The sequence below is a fragment of the Mastomys coucha genome, unplaced genomic scaffold, assembly GCF_008632895.1.
Source record: "Mastomys coucha isolate ucsf_1 unplaced genomic scaffold, UCSF_Mcou_1 pScaffold15, whole genome shotgun sequence".
Classification (NCBI taxonomy): domain Eukaryota; kingdom Metazoa; phylum Chordata; class Mammalia; order Rodentia; family Muridae; genus Mastomys; species Mastomys coucha.
Window position 1 is genome coordinate 104,703,914 of NW_022196897.1, and position 23,732 is coordinate 104,727,645.

Below are 23,732 nucleotides of genomic sequence, written 5' to 3' on the forward strand. Positions count from 1 at the left end.
CTTGAGATCTTTGGGGTATAGTTTTCTCTGTGTAAAATGAAATATTCAAGGATTTTATAGGTTATTTCCATGGCTCATTCAGGGATTTTGATTTCTGTTAGAGACAGGATCACGTGTTCCCTAAGCTAGCCTCAGACTTACTATGTAGTAGCTAAGTCTGGCCTTGAATATTTTGGGGTGGGGGGTTGAGACAGGGTTTCTCTGTGTAGCCCTGGCTGTCCTGGAGCTCACTCTGTAGACCAGGCTGGCCTCAAACTCAGAAATCTGTCTGCCTCTGCCTCCTAGGTGCTGGGATTAAAGGCACGCCACCACTGCTCAGCTTTGAATTCTTTTTTTTTTTTTAAAGATTTACTTATTATTATACATAAGTACACTGTAGCTGTCTTCAGACACACCAGAAGAGGATGTCAGGTCTCATTATGGGTGGTTGTGAGCCACCATGTGGTTGCTGGGATTTGAACTCAGGACCTTCAGAAGAACAGTCAGTGCTCTTACCTGCTGAGCCATCTCACCAGCCCAAGTCTTTGAATTCTTGATACTACTGTCTCCTCCTCCTGTGTGCTGAGATTACTGGCACATAACACCTCATCTTATATTTAGGGGACTTGGGATAAAACCCAAGGCATAATGTGTACTAGGTAAGCACTCTTTCTTTCTCTCTTCCTTCCTTCCTTCCTTTCTTTCTTGCTTTCTTTTAAAAAGATGCATCTATTTTATGTTTATGAGTACACTGTAGCTGTACAGATGGTTGTGGATCTTCATGTGGTTGTTGGGAATTGAATTTTAGGACCTCTGCTTGCTCCGGTTAACCCTGCTTTCTCTAGTTGGCCCTGCTCGCTCCAGTCAACTCTTCTTGCTCAGTCCCTGCTTGCTCCAGCCCAAAGATTTACTTATTAGTATACATAAGTACACTGTAGCTGTCTTCAGACATACCAGAAGAGAGCGTCAGATCTCATTACGGGTGGTTGTGAGCCACCATGTGGTTGCTGGGACTTGAACTCAGGACATCTGGAAGAGCAGTCAGTCTACTTGACTACTGAGCCACATCTGTAGTGCCCACTAAGAGATTCTTCATGTTTTAAGTGCTTCCAGCAGTACCTTGCATATACTGGGTGTTAACTGCCATTGTACTTCATTTATCTCCTGTGTGCCAGACCCTGTAAAAGGTACTAGAGTGATAGCTGGAGCAAGACCCCAGGCCCTGCCTATGAAAGTTAACATTGATCCTCTATCTGTTCTAGAATTTCATAGACTGTGGACTTTACTATAGTACCAGTCACGGAGTGGCCCTGTGCTGTGCCTCTTGCCTTCCTTTCTTCCCATACTTATTACATTTCCCTCTGCCTTGCTTGGACGCTTGCCCAATCCCTTACAACACTTTTCCAGGAAGCTAAAGTTGAATTTCTACTTTTCTTTCAACACAAGCTGATACTGAATTTGTATAAAACTGGTTGATCCCAACCCTGTCTTGAAAGAGTGCATGGTGGTACCCAGAAGTTTGTGAAACTACAGATGAAATGACACTTCTAATGATTTACAGATACTAGAAGGTCTGAAAATATTAGAGCAAATACAAGTAAGTTGGAGTACATAATGCTGCATTTACATACACAAGGCTGCATTTACGTATAGAATGCTGCACTTTCATATGTTTGACAAGTATCTCCTGAAGTTTCCATTTCTGGCTTTAAGGCTGTGTCCATTCATCTTCTAGGGAGAAGTGTGAGTTCATTTTTATTGGCATTTATGGTACAGTTTGAGAGTCACTAAAGTATATCGTATTTAGGTCAGAGAAGATTTTTGAACAAAAGCACTAAGAGACTATTGAGTTTTACCTCCACATCATGGTGCTTAAAGATGAGCAAAAAATTTCAGTAGAAACAAAGCTGAATACAGACAAATCCTGTGAGCTCATGTTTATTATAAACTGTACTAATTGAACCACATTTTCTTCCTTTTGGACCAAGTAATGTTTGCTTCATGTAAAGCCTTCTGTCTGCAGGTTGTTAGTGTTTTTATTGTTATTTTTATTTCTTTTTTGTTTTTTGGTTTTTTGTTTGTTTGTTTGTTTTTGAGATAGGGTTTCTGAGTATAACAGCCCTGGCCTTTTAAAGCTTTGTATACCAGGCTGACTTCAACTCACAGAGATCTTCCTGTCTCTGGGATCAAAGACATGTGCCACCACAACCAGCTTAAGTAATCTTTATTGTTTTTATAGACAAGAGTCTCACATTGTAGTTCAGGCAAGTCTCAGACGTGGGAGACTCCCTCAGCCTCCTGAGAGCCACCACACCCAGCCATGATTAGTGCTAGTATAGGCCTGCCTGGTCTTCATACTGTAGTGTAAACATTGTCTTGTGGGTCTTGAGACCAGGAGCTAATGAATAATTGTAAAAATTAGTTGTAGCATAGATCAGAGAAAAGTTCACATGATTCAGCTTTACAGTACACACTCATTCTCTTCGTAGTCTTGATGTTGAGCCAGTAGCTCTTTTCTTTGTCTTTTTTCTTTCTTTTTGTTTTAAGACAGGGTCTCATTATGTAGCTCTGGATGTCCTAAAACTCACTATACAGACCACAATGGCTTTGAACTCACAGAAATCTGCTTACCTCTACTTCCAGAGTACTAAGATTAAAGGGGTAGACCACTTTGCCCAACTTCAGCTGTTTTCTTAAGTGTCTGCTGATGGAGGTTTGATTGTGGAGTTTATTTACTTATTTATTTATTGTTTTTTGGGGGGGTTTGTTTGTTTGTTTGTTTGATTTTTGTTTTTTTCAAGACAGGGTTTCTCTGTGTAGCCTTGGCTGTCCTAGAACTCACTCTGTAGACCAGGCTGGCCTCGGAACTCAGAAGTCTGCCTGCCTTTGCCTCCCAGGTGCTGGGATTAAAGGAGTGTGCCACCACCGCAGGCTAGATTTATTTATTATTATAAATAAGTACACTGTAGCTATGTTCAGAAGAGGGCATCAGATCTCATTACGGATAGTTGTAAGCTACCGTGTGGTTGCTGGGATTTGAAATTGGGACCTTTGGAAGAGCAGTCAGTGCTCTTACCCACTGAGCCATCTCACCAGCCCGAGATCTGTCTAGTTAAAGGCATTCGCTACCAACACCTGGACCTGATAGGACTTTTAAGACACTGGAAGATTTAATAAGTTGAGACTTTCTAACCATGGTGGGGCACACTCCCAGCATTTGGACAGGCAGATCTCTGAGCTCCAAGATAGCCAGAGCTATACAGAAAAACCCTGTTTCAAAAAACATAGCAACAACAAAAACCTGAAAAAGTCCTACTAGGAATGGCAGTTGTATTGGGAAATGTATTAATTGGCTATCAGTTTCTGTCTGTTTTCCTTGTGTATTCAGCTCTTTGAGACAGGGCAAAGTACTACAAATTTCCCACTGTCTTCTTGTGTTTTCATACCAGTTGCTTTCAGACTCTATGATTTGGATAAAGATGACAAGATCTCCCGAGATGAGCTGTTACAGGTATGTGGGAAAGTTTCAGAACAGTGTGTATTTTAGGTCCTTGACTTTATTTTTATGAGTAGCAGTTGTTCTTTCTTTTCAGTAAACATTCCTTTAATCCCTGCCTTGGAAAGAGTCCTGTTGCAGATAAAAGACAGAGGAGAAGACCTGGAAACACTTGATGTAGGTCACTGAGTCTTCATGGATGGGCAGTCTGAACCTCTTAAAAGCTGGCGGTTTCTGAGTAGGGAAATAAACAGTGTGGCTGGATTACACAGCTCAGTTGTTGACGGATCAGCTTGTTAGTAGCAATTTAATTCTAAGGACTCTGAAGTAAATTCTGCTGATTAGTCTCTTCTTGGACTAGGTGTCAGTCAAGGGATCGATCCCTGTGGCTGCTATCCACCCAATAGTTGGTAGCTTCAGGGGATGCTTCCCCGTGTCCCAGCTATGACTGATGATTGCACTGTTTGCATTGCTCACCACCTCTTTCTCTTTTTATAAGTTTAGAACAGTAGGAAACTGCCCCTTTCATTGAATCTAGAAGACCCCAGATAGCTAAGACAGTGAGGAATTTCCATCGGGCAAGTTCTGTGTATTTCAAGATATATCTAAAAGGAAAAGTACTTTCTGCTCTTAAGTAAATCAGAACTCTTTATATCTTAAAAAAAAACTTACAAGTTGAAGCCTACCCAGATCAGATTAAGGACCAACTCCGTCTTTGTACATTTCAATGAGAAAATCCAAAACAGGAGGTCAGTGGATGTGTTCCCTGGCCCTTGCTTTAAAAATAAAACAAAAACACATATAATAATTTGTTATGTTTTTGAGAATTTCATACATGGATGTGGGATGATTGATCATATATGCCTTCCCCCTCCCAACATATGCCCTTTTTGAAAAAAATAACCCACTAAGTCCAGTCAGTGCTACCTATGTGCACGTGTATGTTCGACCCTCTGTTGGAACACGGGACTGCCTATCCCCCAGCAGCCCAACTGCCAGCACCTGCTCAGCTGTGGGCGGGGTTCTCGTGCGCACCTTCCCACCCATACTTGATGTTGACTTTGCCTTTTGGTTTTGAAGTGGGAATAGCTTTTTTTCAATGAGAACTATACTGTTTTACTGAAAGTTACACCCATGACCTTTGAGGGCTGAGAAGACAGAAACAGCATTCCAAGTTACATATTTTCTTTTTTTCTTTTTCTTTTTTGGTTTTTCCGAGACAGGGTTTCTCTGTGTAGCCCTGGCTATCCTGGACTCACTTTGTAGACCAGGCTGACCTCAAACTCAGAAATCCGCCTGCCTCTGCCTCCCAAGTGCTGGGATTAAAGTCGTGCACCACCACCACCTGGCACATATTTTCATTCTGTGGTCCAGATCTGGCTGCCAGAACAATGATTTTTGAAATGGAGAGTTAGTTTATTTCCTATTAGTAGGATTTATAAGCAATTGTGTGACATGGGATGAGAAAGTTACTATGGGGCCAGGAATGGCTTTGTCATAGATGTACTCCTGGATTGGTGAGGTATCCAAGCAACTAGTTTTAGCCTAGCAAGGAGAAAGCAGTTTTCTGAAATAGGAGAAGAGAACAAAATTTGTCTTTCTAGGCACTATAATTTCTAAAGAATTAGGTGAATATATATAGTCTGTTCTGTGTCAGTATACTTAAGTAGAAATACTTGCTCTATTCACAGATCCATTTCATGAGGCTAGCATATCTCGGACTTTATAAAGACATTATGAGCAAATACTGTCCAAACTCTTTATTTTCACATAGATTTAAAAAAAAAAAAAAGCAAACCCAGGGCTGAGAGGCAGGTGAGTGTTAGAAGCACTGGCTGCTGTTGGGGAGGACTGAGGGGGAGGTGAGTGTTAGAAGCACTGGCTGCTGTTGGGGAGGACTGAGGGGGAGGTGAGTGTTAGGAGCACTGGCTGCTGTTGGGGAGAACTGAGGGGGAGGTGAGTGTTAGGAGCACTGGCTGCTGTTGGGGAGGACTGAGAGGGAGGTGAGTGTTAGGAGCACTGGCTGCTGTTGGGGAGGACTGAGGGGGAGGTGAGTGTTAGGAGCACTGGCTGTTGTTGGGGAGGCTTGGTCAGATTCAGTTCCCTGCACCCACTAGATGACTCACAACCACCTGGATCAGGGGATCCAGTACACTCTGTGGAAAGAGGACTGGGATGGAACTCAGTGGCAAAAGAGGACATGGTAGTGTACGGCCTTGGGTTTCTTTGGGAAGACCATACACTTTTGAAAAGGGAGGAACATGCATAAAGAAACAAAATAATAGGGACAATGAAATAACAGTATTCCATTCATTAATCAATTTCCAAGTAGATTAATAAATGATGAGGTAGACAGATTGAGGACACCCTGGCCTGGGAATTGAGCCTGGAAACCTTTGCCACTGGTTCCTGGGACCTGGGTTAAACCCCTTCCAGATTTCTTGCCCTCATCATGGTCTGGATAAAGATATTTTATTATATACCACTCTTGCCCACCTCTAACATGAACACACACACTCATATATATTCTAATTCTCAATGTGTGTGTAAGCTTGGGGATGGCGCCCAGGGCCTCAGACAAGGAAGCATTTTGTTCACAATACCCCCCACAGCCTCTTAACATTCTCTAAGCAAAACACCTCAGGGACTGATTGAACTGAGCTCTTAGGAAGCTGCAATTTGGGGATCAATTTGTCTGCATGGTATTTCCCATCTGGTGGAGGTGCCAATGGCTTTACCCAAATGATACTTACTAATATGACATTTTAATTTTTTTTTTTTTTAGTATATTAGTTTGTATATTTGTGCATGTTGCCTACATGTCAATGTGCACCACATCAATGATTGAGTCCCAGAGAGGGAGGCCAGAAGAGTATAATTGTATTCTCTGGAATTAGAATTACAGACACTTGGAAGCTGGAGAGATGGCTCAGAGGTTAAGAGCACTGGCTGTTCTTCCAGAGATCCAGAGTTCAATTCCCAGCAACCACATGGTGTATCATATAGATCTGGTGCCTCTTATGACCTGTAGGCCTATATGAAGACAGAATACTGTACACATAATAAATAAATAAATCTTTCAAAAAATTTTTAAAAAATTTACCATGTAGTTCTGGTATCAACCCTGGTCCTCCAGAAGAGCAGCCAGTGCTCTTGGAACCCCAGGCGACAGCTTCTGGGTTTTAAGAACTAGTTGATTGTAATGGGAGTATATACAACTAGTAGCAGCTACTTGAAAAAGCCAAGGAAGATTGTTGGTGTCCATTCATTCAAGGCCAACCTGAACAACATAGCAAAGTTGTCTGAAAAACATTCCTCCTTGCTCCCACCCCCCAAAAGAGTAAGAAACAAAATACACTGCCCATGAAGGATGTAAAGGAGTGGAGGAGAAAGGAAGGCCTGTGAACCTTAGGTTAGCTGACATTGAAGTGACATAAGGTACCGTGTTTGTGTGGTACTGGGGCCTTTGTTTGCTAGGCGAGCACTCTGCCACTGAACTATATTCTGGACACCCCCACCATTAAAAGGGGGGCTTCACCCAAACTAGACTCAGCTTGTAATTCTCTCATATCAGCTTCCTGAGTAGTCTTCAAGGAGATTTATGTGAGCTGTAACCTATAAATAAAGGCTTAATGCTCCTCCTCACAGAGGACTGCTTTTGTATTAGGTTTCAGAACAACCCACCAAGCTGACTTACGTCTGTAAGCAACAGGACACTGGGGATAGGTTGTACCTCACAGCCCCAGGATGGCTGTGTTGCAAGCAGACATCACACCTGTAGTCTAAGCAGAAAGAGTCTGGACTGTTGGTATGGAGAAGACACTTAGGGAGAGTGACTGTGCCAGTGATCTGCTCGTTTCTTTTTTAAGAATTGCCTAGATAATACACTAAGGATTTCAGTTCTCTGGCTGGTGGATGGGAAGCAATCCATGGAAGGGGGAAGAGAGGCGGCTTTGTCTCAAATCCCCTTCAAGGCTCTTGATCTTGTAGGTACTGCGAATGATGGTTGGAGTGAATATCTCAGATGAGCAGCTGGGCAGTATTGCAGACAGGACCATCCAGGAGGCTGACCAAGATGGGGACAGTGCCATATCTTTTACAGAATTCGTTAAGGTCTGTCTATCACCTTTTGATTTTTTTCCTCTTAATCCTTTTTTATTAGAACATTGATTATACATAATGGGTTTCCTAATAACATTTTCATACATGCATATATTTTGATTATATTCACTCTGTTCCCTTCCTGCTTGCTGGTTCCCTTATTTCTCTAACTTGTCTTACTCTTTCTTTTTGTTCCTGTCTTTTTGGAGGGGGTGAAGATAAGAGTTTAAATTGGTGGTGTTTGCCAGAGCATGAGGGGCTTATGAGTGGCTACACTACTAAAGAAAAAGTCTTTCTCCACAGCCATCAGCTCCCCGTGAGTCCTCAGTGAGGGTGTGCCCTTATGTGACTCTTCTCCCTACCTTTGGTTTTATGTTAAATCTACTGCATAGGAAGAGGAGGTTGCATATTATTTAGAAAGGTTCTCAGAATGGTCATAATCTTAATAAATTGTTTTTGTTTTTTCAACTGCAGGTTTTGGAGAAGGTGGATGTAGAACAGAAGATGAGCATCCGATTTCTTCACTAAAGTACAGAGACCAAATTATTCTTGCTTTCTAGTATTTAAGAACTGAAACTTCTTCTGTCCTCCAGCCCCACCCCATCCTGTCACCCTCTTTCCCAGAATACTATGGCTCTTGCATGACAACCTGAAGTCTCTCCTGTTCATACAAACTTGCCTTTGGTGTATAAACAGGGCGTTACAGAATGGTGCCCTCTGTCTTTTTCTGTTCAGTATCCACCCACCAGGTCTTTATTTGTAGTACCATCCTCCCCTGCTTTGCTGCTGAGTGCCATGCATCCATCCTGTCTGAGGAAGTGAAACAGGGACTCATGTCAAGAACCAGCCAGCAAAGCTCCCACTGGATGGGGACCATATCCATGCTGCCTTCCCTTCATTGAGCCTACACCATGTTTCTGTGATCTTGTGTTCCTCTGTCCTTGTGTCTGTTACTTCCTTCGTCTCTATCATCCAACCTTCCCTCCATTCAGTCTTTCAGCTGCCCTCCTGTCGTTGAGATTCCCTGCATTCTCCTTGACTCTGGGCTCTGCTGTTAAGCCTGTTTCTTATGTGGCAGGATAGTTAGTGGTCTGGTGATTTATATCTACCTTCTGATGTGTCTCTGGGACATTGCCTATCCAGGAACTTTTCAGCAAGCAGTACTGTTCTTGGAAGCATGTGACTTCCTTGGTCCCCTGTATTGCTCTGTTATCGCAGGGCTTATGAGCAGACATGTTCTTAAAAGGTGGTCATGGTGAGGCTTGTAGAGCCATGTCTCCTAGGTGGCTTCCCAGGGCTCTCTACCTCTGACTTTTTATTTTCAGACATATTTATGTGGCTTTTCTGGGTACAGTGTTGACATTCAGAAAATATTCTAATGCCTGCCAGTTTGCTTCTCTTTGGGACATTGTCACCACCCAAGTGGCTCTTCTGACAATATGGTAGAGGACCTTCCTGTAGTTTTCTGAACAAGGCTAGGCACCCTGGAGAGCGGCCCACATTTGCTCTACAGCATGGGTTATGCCTCAGTGTTCTGTACACTGGAAGATTCTTCACAGTTCCAAACAGAAAGACTAGTGTTACAGAAGTGCCTACTTATCTCAGTCCTAAAGAATTAGATTGTCCTCAGTGTCTTAAAGTTTTGCACAAAACTCTGAATGAATTTTATACTTGGCAAGTTTTAATGCTGGAAGATGTGTAGTCAGTTCATAATCCTGGTCCAGGCATCGAATGTATTGTCTTGTGAGCTTCCTGATGACATGACCTTCCTAGCTCCTTGTGTATACTACGCAGATCCCTTAGAAGCATGGGGCCTGGGACTGGTGGCACCAACTGAGGTGACATTAGAGGTCTTTGAGTGACCCAGCTCAACTTCTCTGCCAATGTCAGCTTGATTTAGATGTCACTGAATCAGGCTGCTTCTGTCCTGTGTCCCTGTGAATCTGCTTTTGGCTGGCTTTCTCTGATGTTGCTTCCTTGCTTGCTTGCTTGCTTACTTCATTACTTTGGAAGGCTATCCAAGATGTGTAAACAATTCTGTAGGAAGTAAATTGCTATTAACCCAAACAAACAAAAACACTGCAGGGAGGATGGGTAGAGGTGAGCAGCAGGAGAGTGGCTAGGATGGATGGCTGGGGTCTACATGAACTGGGGAATTCTTTACGAAATATCTGTCAGACTTTGTGATCAAATGATGTGATATAAGAATTGTATAAAGGGAATGATTGTCTGATACTGATCTGTTTGAGAAGTACTTGAGAAGCTTCTTGATTTCAATATTTAAACTTTCTAAGATTATGCCCCCTTGGCTGTATAGCAAACTGTTTTTATCCACAGTTGTGCCTTATTGTCCCATTAAAATTGTATTCCTCAATTCATCAATAAATTAATTGTCATTAAAACAAAAGAACATGGTTGACTTTTATATGGTGTTTTATAACAGTTTTATGTAACTCAGGTGTCCTAAGTTTGAAATGATGTAGTGTCTCCCTGGCGCGGGTTTGTGCTTACACTGGCAGTTGCAGGTATATGTCACTGCTGCCTGGGCCTGTGATATACAGACATTTATCTAGGGGTTCAGTTTGCAAGAGGAACAGTGTTTCAGCTCCAGCCTCTTCATATGAATTCTAAGGAGGATCTAATATATTCTCTGTCTTTCTTTTTTATGCACCCCCCCCTTTTTTTTTTGAGACGAGTCTTATCTATATGGCTGCTTGGAATTTGCCATATAGATCATCAGGTCAGCCTCAGAATTGCAACAATGCTTCCACCTTAGCCTTCCAAGTACTGTGCTTACAAATGTGGACCCAGACACCTCCACTGGAGGTGGAGACATAAGGATCAGGAGGCCAAGCTTCACAGACACTGAGTTTGAAGCCAGCCTGGACTACGTGCAAGAGCTGCTCTGACAAAGGACCAGGGTTGGCTTCTCAGCACTTGAACAACAGCTTAACTCCAGTGTCGGGATCTGGCTCCCTCTTCAGGCCTCTGATGGCATGAGACGTGTCATACATACGTGCACCAGGCAAAACGTTCATTATATAAAACACATAAAAATGCATTTTTTAAAAAATTTATTTATTTATCTTTTTTGGCTTTTCAAGACAGGGTTTCTCTGTGTAGCTCTGGCTGTCCTGGAATTCATTCTACTGGCCTCAAACTCAGAAATCTGTCTGCCTCTACCTCCCAAGTGCTTGGATTAAAGGCATGTACCACCACTGTCTGGCAAAAAATGCAATTTTTTAAAAAGGAAACAATCCAACATTATGGACATTCTAGTATAGACCAATAAATTTTCAAAGTTCACTACCTCTACAGATCTCACAACACATCTAAAAAAGGGTTTAAAGTTCATTGTGGTGGAGTTAGTTGATGATTCTAGTACTTAGAAGACAGAGACAGGAGGCCCAGGAATTCAAGGCCATGCTCCAAGTTTGAGGCTAGTTTATGCTACATTTCTCAGCATCCATACTCATTGGCTCATGGTGACTCCAGCTCAAGAGGAATCCAATGTTCTGTTTCTGCTCACAAGAACACTCAAATTAACACCCTTTACACACACAAACGTGCAATTAAAAAAAGTCTTGCCATGCGGTGGTGGCGCACGCCTTTAATCCCAGCACTTGGGAGGCAGAGGCAGGCAGATTTCTGAGTTCGAGGCCAGCCTGGTCTACAGAGTAAGTTCTAGGACAACCAGAGCTATACGGAGAAACCCTGTCTTGAAAAACCAAAATAAATAAATAAATAAAAATAAAGTCTTAAAAAAATTCAAGATTAGCCAGGCAATGGTGCATACCTTTAATTCCAGCATTTAGGAGGCAGAGGCAGGCAGATCTCTGAATTTGAGGCCAGCCTGGTCTTCTGAGTAGGTTCCAGGACAGCCAGGGCTATGCAGAGAAACCTTGCCTTGGGAAAACAAAAAACATTCAAGGTCTAAATTGTGTTGGTGCTTATAGGCATTAATTCCAATGAAAATTTACATTTTCCTGGAGATACTAAAATAAATTAAATGTTATTGTATATTATTCAGACTGGATCATACCTGAATATTTGAAGAATTGGGTTCAGTGATTCCTCTCTGAATTTTTTTTTTATGATCTTGAAATCAGAAATTTTTGTTGGTAAAACCTAGAGGCTTCTGAGAAGTATGCAATGTGTGTGGGGGACTTTGTGTCAGGATGCTGAATTCCACATGTATGTATGTATGTACGTTCGTATGGTGTTTGTTTATTTATTTTTCAAGACAGGGTTTCTCTGTGTAGCCCTAGCTGTGCTGGAACTTACTCTGTAGATCAGACTGGCCTCAAACTCAGAAATCTGCCTCATTGCTTTTTTTTCTTCCTCTTTTCTTTCTCTTTCTCTCCCTTCCTTCCTTCCTTCCTTCCTTCCTTTCTTCCTTCCTTCCTTCCTCCCTCTCTCTGTTTCTCTCTCTCTTTTTCTTTTTCTTTCTTTCTTTCTTTCTTCCCTCCTTTCTTTCCTTATGAGACAGAGTCTCTTTGTGTACCCATGGTTGGCATGGAACTCAAGCTAGAGACCAAGTTAGCCATGAACTCAGAACCTGCCTCTGCCTCTGGAGTGAAGGTGTGTGCCACCATTCCTTGCTGTGGTGCTCCGTTTCTTTCTTTCTTTTTTTTTTTTTTAAGATTTATTTATTATTATATCTAAGTACACTGTAGCTGTCTTCAGACATCCCAGAAGAGGACATCAGATCTCATTACGGATGGTTGTGAGCCACCATGTGGTTACTGGGATTTGAACTCATGAGCTTTGGAAGAGCAGTCAGTGCTCTTAACCGCTGAGCCATTTCTCCAGCCCCAGTCAGTGCTCGGTTTCTTGAGGGAAAGAGTTCTCTTCTCTGCCAACAGTAAAAGAACAAATTTCTAGCTAACGTATTTCTATCAAAATATGTCTTGTAGGATGTCCTTTAGGAGAATGGCCATGGGAACTCTAATTATTTGAACTAATTTTCTCCAAATTGAATTGTTTTCAAAGAATGAGCATGCTGTTTATGTGTTTCGTGTGCTGCATTTTTTTTTGGTGGAGCAGGAGCTGAACCAGCCTGTTAATTGGTATTTGCAGAGATGACTGTTCTGTGAGTGTATTTGTACCCTGTCGCCTCTGGTGATTCTGTTAACCTTGTAATCACCAAAAAGTCAGAAGTGGGGAAAAAGGGTGCTGTGTTCATCTTGGGTCCTGGAACCCAGGCAAGGGGCTTACAGAGATTAAAGAAAGGACAGATACACATGAACATGTAAAATAAAGTTGTGATAAGTGTACTGGCTAGTTTTGTGTGTCAACTTGACACAGGCTGAAGTTATCACAGAGAAAGGAGCCTCAGTTGAAGAAATGCCTCCGTGGGATCCAGCTGTAAGGCATTTTCTCAATTAGTGATCAAGAGGGGAAGGGCCCATTGTGGGTGGTGCTAGTCCTAGGTTCTATAAAAAAGCAAGCTGAGCAAGCCAGGGGAAGCAAGCCAGCAAGTAACATCCCTCCATGGCCTCTGCATCAGCTCCTGCTTCCTTTGGTGATGAACAGCAACGTGGAAGTGTAAGCTGAATAAACTCTTTCCTCCCCAACTTGCTTCTTGTTCATGATGTTTGTGCAGGAATAGAAACCCTGACTAAGACGATAAGGTAGGGTTCTGCCACGGCTCTCTCTGCAACCTAGAACCTTGGTGTGTTGAGACAGCACAGGTGGAGGGGTTAGCCTCTGAAGGAGGTCTCTGTAATCAGCAATTTCAGACTTTAAATAGACTGCCAGTGTCTGGGAGGAGGAAGCGCAGTTGCTAGTCTGCACACCCAAGTCTGTCCCCACGGACGCTTGTTTTCAGGTTCTCCAGGGTGCTTTTCCATTTCCATATGGTTAACTGCTTTACAAAGTTGTTCCTGACGTGGTACATTCAGTGAGGACTTCACTCACTCAGACTCAGACTTGGTCCATCCTCTGCAGATGGAGCAAAGGAAAGACACAGTGGCAAGCTGTGCAAAAGGGTGGTGAGTAGATTTCAGAGACAGTCCACTTCCTGCTAATATTTTCCCAAAGGATTTCATAAGGAATCGTGGTTTGAGATGCGGCGGAAAGCAATCTGCTGAGCACTGAGAAGCTGATGAAGAGCTGAGTGTTACATCAGCCTTTCACATATTGCTTTCTATGATGAGTGTTTCCCACATGTATGCATATACAATATGTACTGTGTACATGTTTGGTGCTAGTGGAGGTCAGGAGAATGTTGGATTTCCTGGACATTGAGTCATGGATGTTTGTGAACCCCTATATGGGTACTGGGAACTGAACCCTGGTCCCCTCTAAGAACAACAAGTGTTCAAAACCTCTGAGCCTTTTCTCCAACCCTGCAAAAACCATCAGACTGTTAGCACAATAAAACCTTCCAATGTTAACCTCCTGGCCTAGTTCACTTGCCAGTGGCTGTGGTGATAAGCACCCACCAGATCTTATTTGGGGAAGGAAATGGCTTATTTCAACTTACAGGTTTCACTCCATCATCAAGAAAAGTCAGGGGGAGCCAGGCGGTGGTGACAAATGCCTTTAATCCCAGCATTCGCGAGGCAGAGACAGGCGGATTTCTGAGTTTGAGGCCAGCCTGGTCTACAGAGTGAGTTCCAGGACAACCAAGGCTACACAGAGAAACCCTGTCTCGAAAAGAGAAGTGAGGGCAGGAGCTTAAGCAGAGACCACAGAGGGACACTGCTTGGCTTCTCTTGGCTATGACTTGCTCATCTTGCTTTCTTACACAGCACAGATCTACCCATCCAGGCAAGGCACCATACACAATGAGCTGGGCCCTCCTACATCAATCATTAATCAAGGAAATGTCCCTACAGACATGTCCACAGGCCAATCTGATGGAGGCAGTTCTTCAATCAAGGCTCCTTCTTCCTAGATGACTCTAGATGAGTCAAGTTGACAAAACTAATCAGCGGGTTTAAAATTTAATTTTAAAATAGAAAGTAAATAGGGCTGAGGACACAGCTTGGTAGGTAGAATGCTTGCTTAACTCACAGAGTTCTAGGCTCCAGACCCAACACTATAAAGCCAGGTATGTTGGCACACATCTCAGCATTGGAGGTGGAAGCAGTTCAAGGTAATCTTTTTCTTTTTTTTTCCATATGTCACTAATCTGGTGACTGACTGTGCCAGAAAGTCTACAGGCAGTGAATAAGGTCAGCAGTTATTCTTTGAGGGTTCTAGCACACTAAGGCAACAAGGCAAGGTCATCTTTTAAAATTTATTTTTATTTGTGTGAGTGCCTGCATGAACATCTGTCCACCATGTGCATGCAATGTCCATGGTGGCCAGAAGAGGGCGACCTGTCTGGAACTGTAGTTACAGATGGTGGTGAGCCAGAACTTAGCTGCTGGGAAATGAGATGTTCTTTGTAAGAACAGACAGTACACTAAACTAATGAACCATATCTAGTACTTGAAGGTCAGTTTTGCTACAGAAGATCCAGTCTTCGAAAAAAGTGAATAAACAAAAGTATGTATATATCAGATCAGTGACTTGGGCACAGTGTTATTGTTATTATTTGTAAGGTTAAAATGAAAGAAAATTAGTTGGATTATAGTTGAATACCATATACAGAAAATGTAGAAAACCAGAGTTAACAATACTAGAGAAATGAATTTCAAGATTTACTTACAGCCTGGCAGTGGTGGCACATGCCTTTAATCCTAGTACTTGGGAGGAAGAAGCAGGCGGATCTCTGTGAGTTGGAGGCCAGCCTAGTCTACAAGAGCAAGTTCTAAAGCAGTGCAGTTAGGGCTACACAGAGAAACCCTGTCTTTTTTTTTTTTAAGATTTATTTATTTATTTTATGTATATGAATACACTGCCACTGTCTTCAGACACACCAGAAGAAGGCATCAGATCCCATTACAGATGGTTGTGAGCCACCATATGGTTGCTGGGAATTGAACTCAGGACCTCTGGAAGAGCAGTCAGTGCCTTTAACCACTGAACCATCTCTCCAGCCTGAGAAACCCTGTGTTAAAAAATAAACAACAAGGGCTGGTGAGGCAACAGTGTTTCTTTCTTTATATGGTCTCAGCTCTTCTGGAACACCACTCTGTTGACCAGGATGGCCTCAAACTCATAGAAATCTGCTTGCCTCTGTCTCCTGCGAGCTGGTTTATAGGTGTGCACCACCATTACCCCAATCCCAGTTCTTTTTTTTTTTTTATATGAGTGTCATTATTGCACTTTAATTTTTTTAAAGATTTATTTTATATATATGAGTACAGCGTAGCTGTACAAATCATGGTTGTGAATTTAATTTAGGACCTCTGCTTGCTCTGGCCAACCCCACTTGCTCCGGCCCAAAGATTTATTTATTATTTATACATAAGTACACTGTAGCTGTTTTTAGACACACCAGAAGAGGGCGTCAGATCTCATAATGGGTGGTTGTGAGCCACCATGTGGCTGTTGGGATTTGAACTCAGGACTTTTGGAAGAGCAGTCAGTGCTCTTACCCACTAAGCCATCTTGCTAGCCCCAGCCCCAATTCTTTTTCCATTTTTTTTTTTTTTTGGTTTTTCTAAACAGGATTTCTCTGTGTAGCCCTGGCTGTCCTGGATCTCACTCTGTAGACCAGGCTGGCCTTGAACTCAGAAATCCGCTTGCCTCTGCCTCCCAAGTGCTGGGATTAAAGGCATGTGCCACCACTGCCCGGCCCCAGATCCAATTCTTAAAAGTAAAAATTTTCAAGAAAAATAAAAACTATAAACAACCAAATGAGCTGGGATTGAGGTGGCAGAGGTAGGAGGATTGCTAGAAGCTTAAAGTATATGCTAGAGAGATGGCTCAACAGTTAGAGTCCTTCTTGCTCATGTAGGGACCCAGGCATGAGTCTTAGCCCTGACTTGATAACTCATGATGATCCCTGATTCCAGATCCATGCAATCTGATACTCTCTTCTAACCTCCTCAGGCACCAAGCATGTATGTGGTACATGTACATGCATAAATACAGGCAAAATATTTGTTTACATAACACAAATCTTAAAATGTATTTAAAATTAAAATACATGAAAAACATGGATATGGGAATATTAAACAGATATAACTCTGATGAATGCTTGTCTTATATGCATGCAGTCTGAGTTTTCTCTACATGCAGGAGCACACACAAATCAGGCAGAATTATTCACCTATGCCCCATATAAATAGGAAGGACATGGCACCATGGCTTGATGGTATCAGCCTTGTGCAGTGTCATCTGAACGCCTGGTTAAGTGAGTTAAGGAGGGACAAAACTATTTTTGCTGGTTCTTTGGGTTGCGATTCAGCTTAGCATAGGCCCCATTGCTTGATATTGCCCATTTGAATGACTGTTGTCTGCACATGTCTGTCCCTACTGAGTCCTGCACCTTATCATATTCCTCTTTTGAAGCTCACCTGGACCCCTTGGCTGGCTTCAATATGCTGTGTCTTTCTAAATGAGCTCATTAATACCTAACTGTAGTGACTTGTTTCCCATTTGTATCAGCTCTGTCTGGATGTAGTAAAACCTCACACAGAGGTTTGTGTAATCCTTTGCAGGCATTCTGTAGTCTAAGTATATACACAATATACATATACATCCACATAGACATACTGTGTAGTAGTGTAATGTGTGATCTGATGGTAGCTAACACTTGAAGAACCTGTTTGGGTGGAGGAAGATTCAGGACATAACTGATGAGGTAATTCTGCTACAATGCAAATTTTAGGTGAACCTGCGATACACAAGGTCTCTGTCACCCCTCCAGCTATAAAGGGAAATGAAGGCTGGCTGGTTGGCCAGTTGCAGTCAATAAATCAATGTAGCTAGTGAATTTATTATTATTATTCAATAGGTTCTAACATTCTAATAATAATAATAATATAATAATAATAATATCCTATAGATTCAATAGACAACTGTGTTTTGTGTTTGTGTGGCATAGCATCCTTACAACAGAGGGAAGCATAGAAATTTGGATTTAATAAATCCAAATTGATAGTCCCATTGTTTAGAAAGCACTGCTTACCCAGAAGAACGTTATCATCACCTGGAAGAGTCACACTATTGCCATCACTACCTCTCCTGGAAACATCGCTAAATCCTACAAATGGAAGAAACAACAAATGCCATTTAACATTTTCTCCTTCAGCGGGCAGGCCGTCTTAAGGTGTGGAAAACTACGCTATTTTTTGTTGTTGTTGTTGTTTTTTCGGGACAGGGTTTGCCCTGGCTGTCCTTGAGACCAGGTTGGCCTGGAACTCAGAAATTCACTTGCCTCTGCCTCCCAAGTGCTGGGATTAAAGGCTGCCCGGCCCTCTATTGACCTTCAAACAGCAGGCAACGTTCACTCTAAATGGGTCAAAGTCAGAACTGACACCATGAGATTGTTCCTCTGGGTGTAGTGTTAGTTCGGGTATAAAAATCCTTTAGGACAAGAGAGGAATTACTAATAACAGTACATGTTAACAGTAACGATAATTTAAAATAGTCATTTGGCCTTGCCGCGCTATCCTACTAAAAAGTGAGACTGCCTCCGTGCGGAATGTTTTTCCTCAACTGAATTACAATAACCCTTTTCCTCGTGAACTTCAGCTAGAGCACTAAGCTCCAACAACAAAAAATAGAACCAAGGAGAGGGGTTGATTGATGTACTTTCCAGCCAACCTACGACAGAAAAAGAGCGCGCGAGCAAGGTGCTGTCCAATCGGCAGCCAGAGGCGGGGCGGAGGCGCGAAAGACTCCGCCCCTGGGTTGGCGGACAGGAGAAGGAGCGAAGATGGCGGAGTGAGGCGTGCCCCGGGCACTGGCCTGCGGGCCCGGGGCAGGCCCCCCGCGAGAAGCGGAGTGTGTGAGGTGAGCTGAGAAGGCCGTCTGTCCACCGGGCGACGAGCAGCCTATGGGGCGGCACAACCCGGGACCGGGTAACGGCGAGCCCAATGAGGGAGCCGGCGGGGCCTGGGCCTGACAGGGCTTTCCAGCCGCAGCCGCGTCCGGTCGGCCCCGCCGCCTCTGAGTACGTGGCCGCGTCCTTCCCTTACCCGCGCGCGCTCCACGCCCTTCCTTGTGCCCTTCGTCTGCTGTGTGCTTTACCCTGGTTCTCCGAGTTGCACATACACGGGCTGTACGTGGAAGCCGCTGTGTGCACCTCCCTTTTATTTTTCTAAGAATATCTGTATTGTTTGACCCTTTAACGAAGGCGTCATCGGTTAAGGTTAACAGGCCTGTTACAGCTCTGGGTATTTTGTGTCTGTGGCGCGTTGACCTTGAGATTGGCTGTACGAGGCTCCCTCTGGTATTTTCATTTGAGTATGTGTATTACGGACAGGCTCTTGCAGCTGTACCTCATACTCGCACCTGCCAAACTTTTATGACCATAGTAAGCAGCTTTGTCCTTGTACGTCCTGAAAATGTCCTTATGGCGCATTAAGGCCATAAGGCCAACAGGTCTTAGTGGAATTCACCGATGTTGATTTCTTAACCCGAAATCAAGGGAAACAGCTTACAATGCCTTTCTTTCCTTTCTTTCTTTCTTTTTTTTTTAAACTATAGTTTTGGAAATACTGCAGGAATCTCATTTGTGTAGTTGGTGTACACTAGTGACAGTGTATTACTAACAAGATATTTGTATTTGATTCTTAATTAATTTTATGGGCCATCTCTTTGTAATTGGGAGCCCCCTTATTTTTATTGGTATTCAGTTAAATTCTAGGAGGGTCTATGCTTCTGGGTTCTGGATTGTTGAGACATTTGCTGGGTGTGTTGGTGCTAAGTGCCAGAATTTACATCTATCAAAATCTTGTTTCAAAAATAAACTGGCATCCCAGTACTTGGGAGGCAGAGGCAGGCGGATTTCTGAGTTCGAGGCCAGCCTGGTCTACAGAGTGAGTTCCAGGACAGCCAGGGCTATACAGAGAAACCCTGTCTCGAAAAACCAAAAAAAATAAATAAAAAATAAATAAATGAATAAACTGGCATATTAGTGAGAGCCAGTTCAAATGGAAATATCATAATGTGAGTGAATGTTTGTTATAGATTATATGGTTTTTGTTAGCCCTAGATTTAGCAGAGCTGATGGTAGAAAAGAAGCACTTGCTTAGGGGGTAAAAAAAAAAAAACCCAAAAAGCCCCTTTAGGACGAGTAGTTTTTAGTTTTTAATCTGATCTACAAGTAGAAAAAAAACAGGTATGAGCCAGAGGAAAGGAATATAACATCCTTCCTCATCTTAGAGAGGAAAATGTATTTGTACTAAAAACGAAAGTCTTTTGCTTTGCACTAAAAGACAACTATAAAGTACTAGAGGTTTCATGCAGAATTACAGTTTCTTTCCCCTCCAGAAAGATTCTACAGTATCATAAACTCAGAGAGTTGCATAAAAGTTTTAGAACTACTTCTTCAAAAAAATGTTGATTTTTTTTTTTTTTTTAAGCCCAGCACCCTTTTTTTTTCTTCCCCCCTCCTTCCCCTCCCCCCCACAGGATTTCTCTGTGTAGCCCTGGCTGTCCTGGAACTCACTCTGTAGACCAGGCTAGCCTCGAACTCAGAAATCCACCTGCCTCTGCCTCCCAAGTGCTGGGATTAAAGGTGTGCGCCACCACTGCCAGGCTTGGATATTTTCTTTATTTACATCTCATAAGTATTTTAAAGGAATAATCAGTGTCACTTTCTGTATACCTGTAGTGGAATTAGTGTTTAAAAATATCAACATTTGGGCCGGGCAGTTCGAGGCTAGCCTGGTCTACAGAGTGAGTTCCAGGACAGCCAGGGCTACACGGAGAAACCCTGTCTCGATAAATAAATAAATAAATAAATAAATAAATATCTAATAAAGGGCTGGTGAGATAGCTCAGTGGGGAAGAGCACCGACTGTTCTTTGGAAGGTCATGAGTTCAAATCCCAGCAACCACATGGTGGCTTACAACCACCCTTAATGAAATCTGACACCCACTTCTGGTGTCTGTAGACAGCCTCAGTATACTTACATAATAAATAAATAAATCTTTAAAAAATATATATCTAATAAGAAAAAGGGGGAGGGAAGAATACTTATGAGAGTGAATGTTTTAGAATACTTTGGTTGGAATATCTTTGTATACTTAATACTTGTAGTGTCAGTAAAGGATATGTAAATCCTTACTTTGGTGGTTTGAATGAGAATGCCCCCCAGAGACTCATATGTCTGAATACTTGGGCCCCAGTAGGTGGAACTTTTTGGAAAGGATTAGGAGGTCTAAGCTTGTTAGTGGTGAGTGTCACTGGGGTCATGCTTTGAGGGTTCAAAGTCTCAGAACCAGTTCTATTGGGTCTTCCTTTGCCTCCTACTTGCTGTTAGAGATGTGAGTTTACCTGATCCTGCCACCATGGGTCTCCCTCTACCTCCTGCTTGCATTAGCAATGTGAACGTACCAGTTCCTGCCACCATGCCTTTGCTGTGCCACCATTGGACTCTAAACCCTCTGACACTGTAAGCCCAACTAAATGATTTTTTTTTTTCTAATGAATTACCTTGGACATGGTGTCTTATCACAGTGAAAAAAGAAGCCAAGACACTTATCTTTATGTTCTTTTTCTTTTTAGGAACCTTATCACACAAGATGAATATTTTCCTGACCTTAGGTGCTTTTATAGTCAGCTCAACATTCTGAACTCAGGACTTGGCAAGTAAGTAGTAATGGGATAATCATTCCAAATACTGTTGTAGTAGCTTGAAAAGGGTTCCATAGGAGCAAAACACTAAACTGTTATGAGCAGCAGCAGAAGATGAAGATAAAATGAATACAAGCCAGATATCATGGCACTGCCTGCATTCCCAGCCCATGGAGCTTGGGAAACCAGGTGAGGACTGAGAATTTGAAGCTAATCTGGGCCATTCTGGGTAGCAAGACATTTATGTTAATAAATAAAACCCACAAGACCTAGTTATGATAATTATTATCTATTTCACATGTATACACACACACACACACACACACACACAGAGACACACACACAGGACCATACTACTGGCTTCTGTTTTGTTTTTTAATCAAAGCAGTTACAGTGTGTAAGATGATAAATCACCCAACCAATAACTTTGATTGTGTACAGAAAACATGCAGATTTAATTAAATTGAATACAAACTGATTAAAAAATAAATGTTGCTAAGCATTAACTTTGTGTGTGTGCATGAACATTTGTGTTAGCATGTGCTCTTGAGGCTAGAAGTTGATGTCAGTTGTCTTCCTCATGTGCTCCTCTCTGTGAGTTGAAAGCCAGTCTGCTCTATGTAGAAAGTTGGAGAGGACTATCCAATGAGATACTGTCTCAAGAAACAAAGCAACCTCTCCAAGAAAATAAACCCTAGGACCTTACATTCTAAGCATCATCAACCTCAGTTTTCACTTATTTTTTTTGTTTTATATAATATTTATATGTTTTATGCATATGAGTGTTTTGCCTGTGTGTATGTACACCACATGTGTATGCCTGGTGCCCATGGAAGTCAGAAGAGAGTGTTGGAACCAAAGAAGGCTATGAGACGTCATGTGTATGCCAGGAACTGAACCTGGCTCCCCTGGAATAGCAGCCAGTGCTCTTAACTACTGAGGCTTCCCTCCAGGTCCTACTGTAGTTTTTGTTGGCTAGTTGGTTAGTTGTATTATGATGAAGTCTCTTTGTGTCAGCCAGCGTAGCCTTGAGTTCCCAGTTCTACTTTAGCCTTTTAATTGTTGCTATTGTAAGCGTATGGCCACATACTCAGTTTTGATTACTAAAAATATTTGTATTTTAATTATTGATTTGTTTTCCTTTCCTTAATGTAGTAGCAGGGATGAAACCCAGGGTTTCATAAAATGTTGGACAGATAGATATACAGCCCCGTATATGCTTTCTTTTTAGTTTTAAGATATATTTATTTTAATTATCTTTTTTTGAAACATAGTCTCACTCTGTACCCAAGCTGTCTTGAGGTCAAGGTCTCTACCTCTTGACACCTCTCAAGTTGCTGGGATTACATATATGCAGTCATGATATATACCTGTCTGTTTGAGATTTTGTTGTTGTTATATATTTGAAATGGAATTTTACTCCTTAATTATGGTTGCAACTTTATATTGATCAGGCTGGTCTTGAACTCACAGAGATCCATCTGCCTCTGCCCTTGTCTCCCAAGTGCTGGAATTAAAAGCATGTGCCACTGTTCCCTTCCCCGACTGTACTTTACTGACAAGTACCTATCAGCAGAAAGTTTCATGACCAGTATATTACTTTTCCTAGGCATTGTATAACTACCCATGCCCTGTGGTACTAGGGACCAAACCCAGGACCTTGTACATGCTAATACCACTGAGATACATCGCCATTAAACTGTATGCTTTAGAACAGATTTGTTGTCTCAAAGTTCTAAAGGTTGGTGCCCCAAATGAAGGCAGTGTTAGGGTCATCTTCAATCATTTTCCAGGCCTCTGAAGGACATGGACTTGTGGCAACATAACAAGTGTTCACACTGATTTCTGTGTCTGTTCTTCCCACCCCATACCCTTTTTTGTGGGTCTGTTTTTGTTGTTCTTTAATATGTGTTCTTGATATGTTGTCCAGAGAGTTTTTTATAAACTACATTTATTTCTTTATGTGTGTGTGTGTGTCTGTATGTACTCACACATATATAGAGAAGGAGGCTTCTCTTTTTCCAGTTCTAGGATTATATAGGCTTATGCTAAAATTGTCTTTTGATTTATCCCATGTTTATGAATTTTTCTCTACATATGTATGTGCCCTGTGTTATGATCTGTCTCTGTATGTGAATGCTGAGAACTGAATTAGTGTTCTCTGACAGCATAAGCATTCTTAACTGCTGAGCCATCTCTCCAGTCCCACAGAGTTTCTATTTGAGGGATAGAAAAGATGCCATTTGTTGGTGTTAAAGTCTCACCACATAAGACTGTAATCCTTATGCCCCCACCTCAGTACTACAGACTATTAGTGAACACATGCTAAACTGTTTGTGTGCACATGTATGTGTATGTTTTAAAAACTGACTTTACAAGTAAGTGTATATAGACGTGCCTGTCCTGGTCTTCCTATTTTCCATTTGATTTGTATTTCCAGGAATTCCTGTGTGGACTGCTCCATGAGGCGTCCTGGCTCTTCCATCCCGTTACGTTCCCCAGTGAGAT

The 23,732-nt window shown here is 42.3% G+C and overlaps 1 protein-coding gene and 1 long non-coding RNA gene across 2 annotated transcripts in view; both read left to right on the plus strand.

The window, feature by feature from the left end:
- The window catches only part of Chp1 (calcineurin like EF-hand protein 1), a 36,536-nt gene extending 26,553 nt beyond the window's left edge, over nt 1–9,983 (plus strand). Inside the window, exons 5-7 of the mRNA XM_031371524.1 lie at nt 3,429–3,490; nt 7,466–7,588; nt 8,051–9,983. Of these exons, the coding sequence (XP_031227384.1) occupies nt 3,429–3,490; nt 7,466–7,588; nt 8,051–8,104 (239 nt within the window). The 3' untranslated portion in view covers nt 8,105–9,983. The remainder of the gene's footprint in view (nt 1–3,428; nt 3,491–7,465; nt 7,589–8,050) is intronic.
- Nucleotides 9,984–18,314: 8,331 nt separating this feature from the next.
- Nucleotides 18,315–23,732, plus strand: LOC116092330. Its single transcript, XR_004119208.1, has 3 exons — nt 18,315–18,433; nt 21,156–21,239; nt 23,665–23,732. It is a non-coding gene; the product is annotated as an uncharacterized LOC116092330 (long non-coding RNA).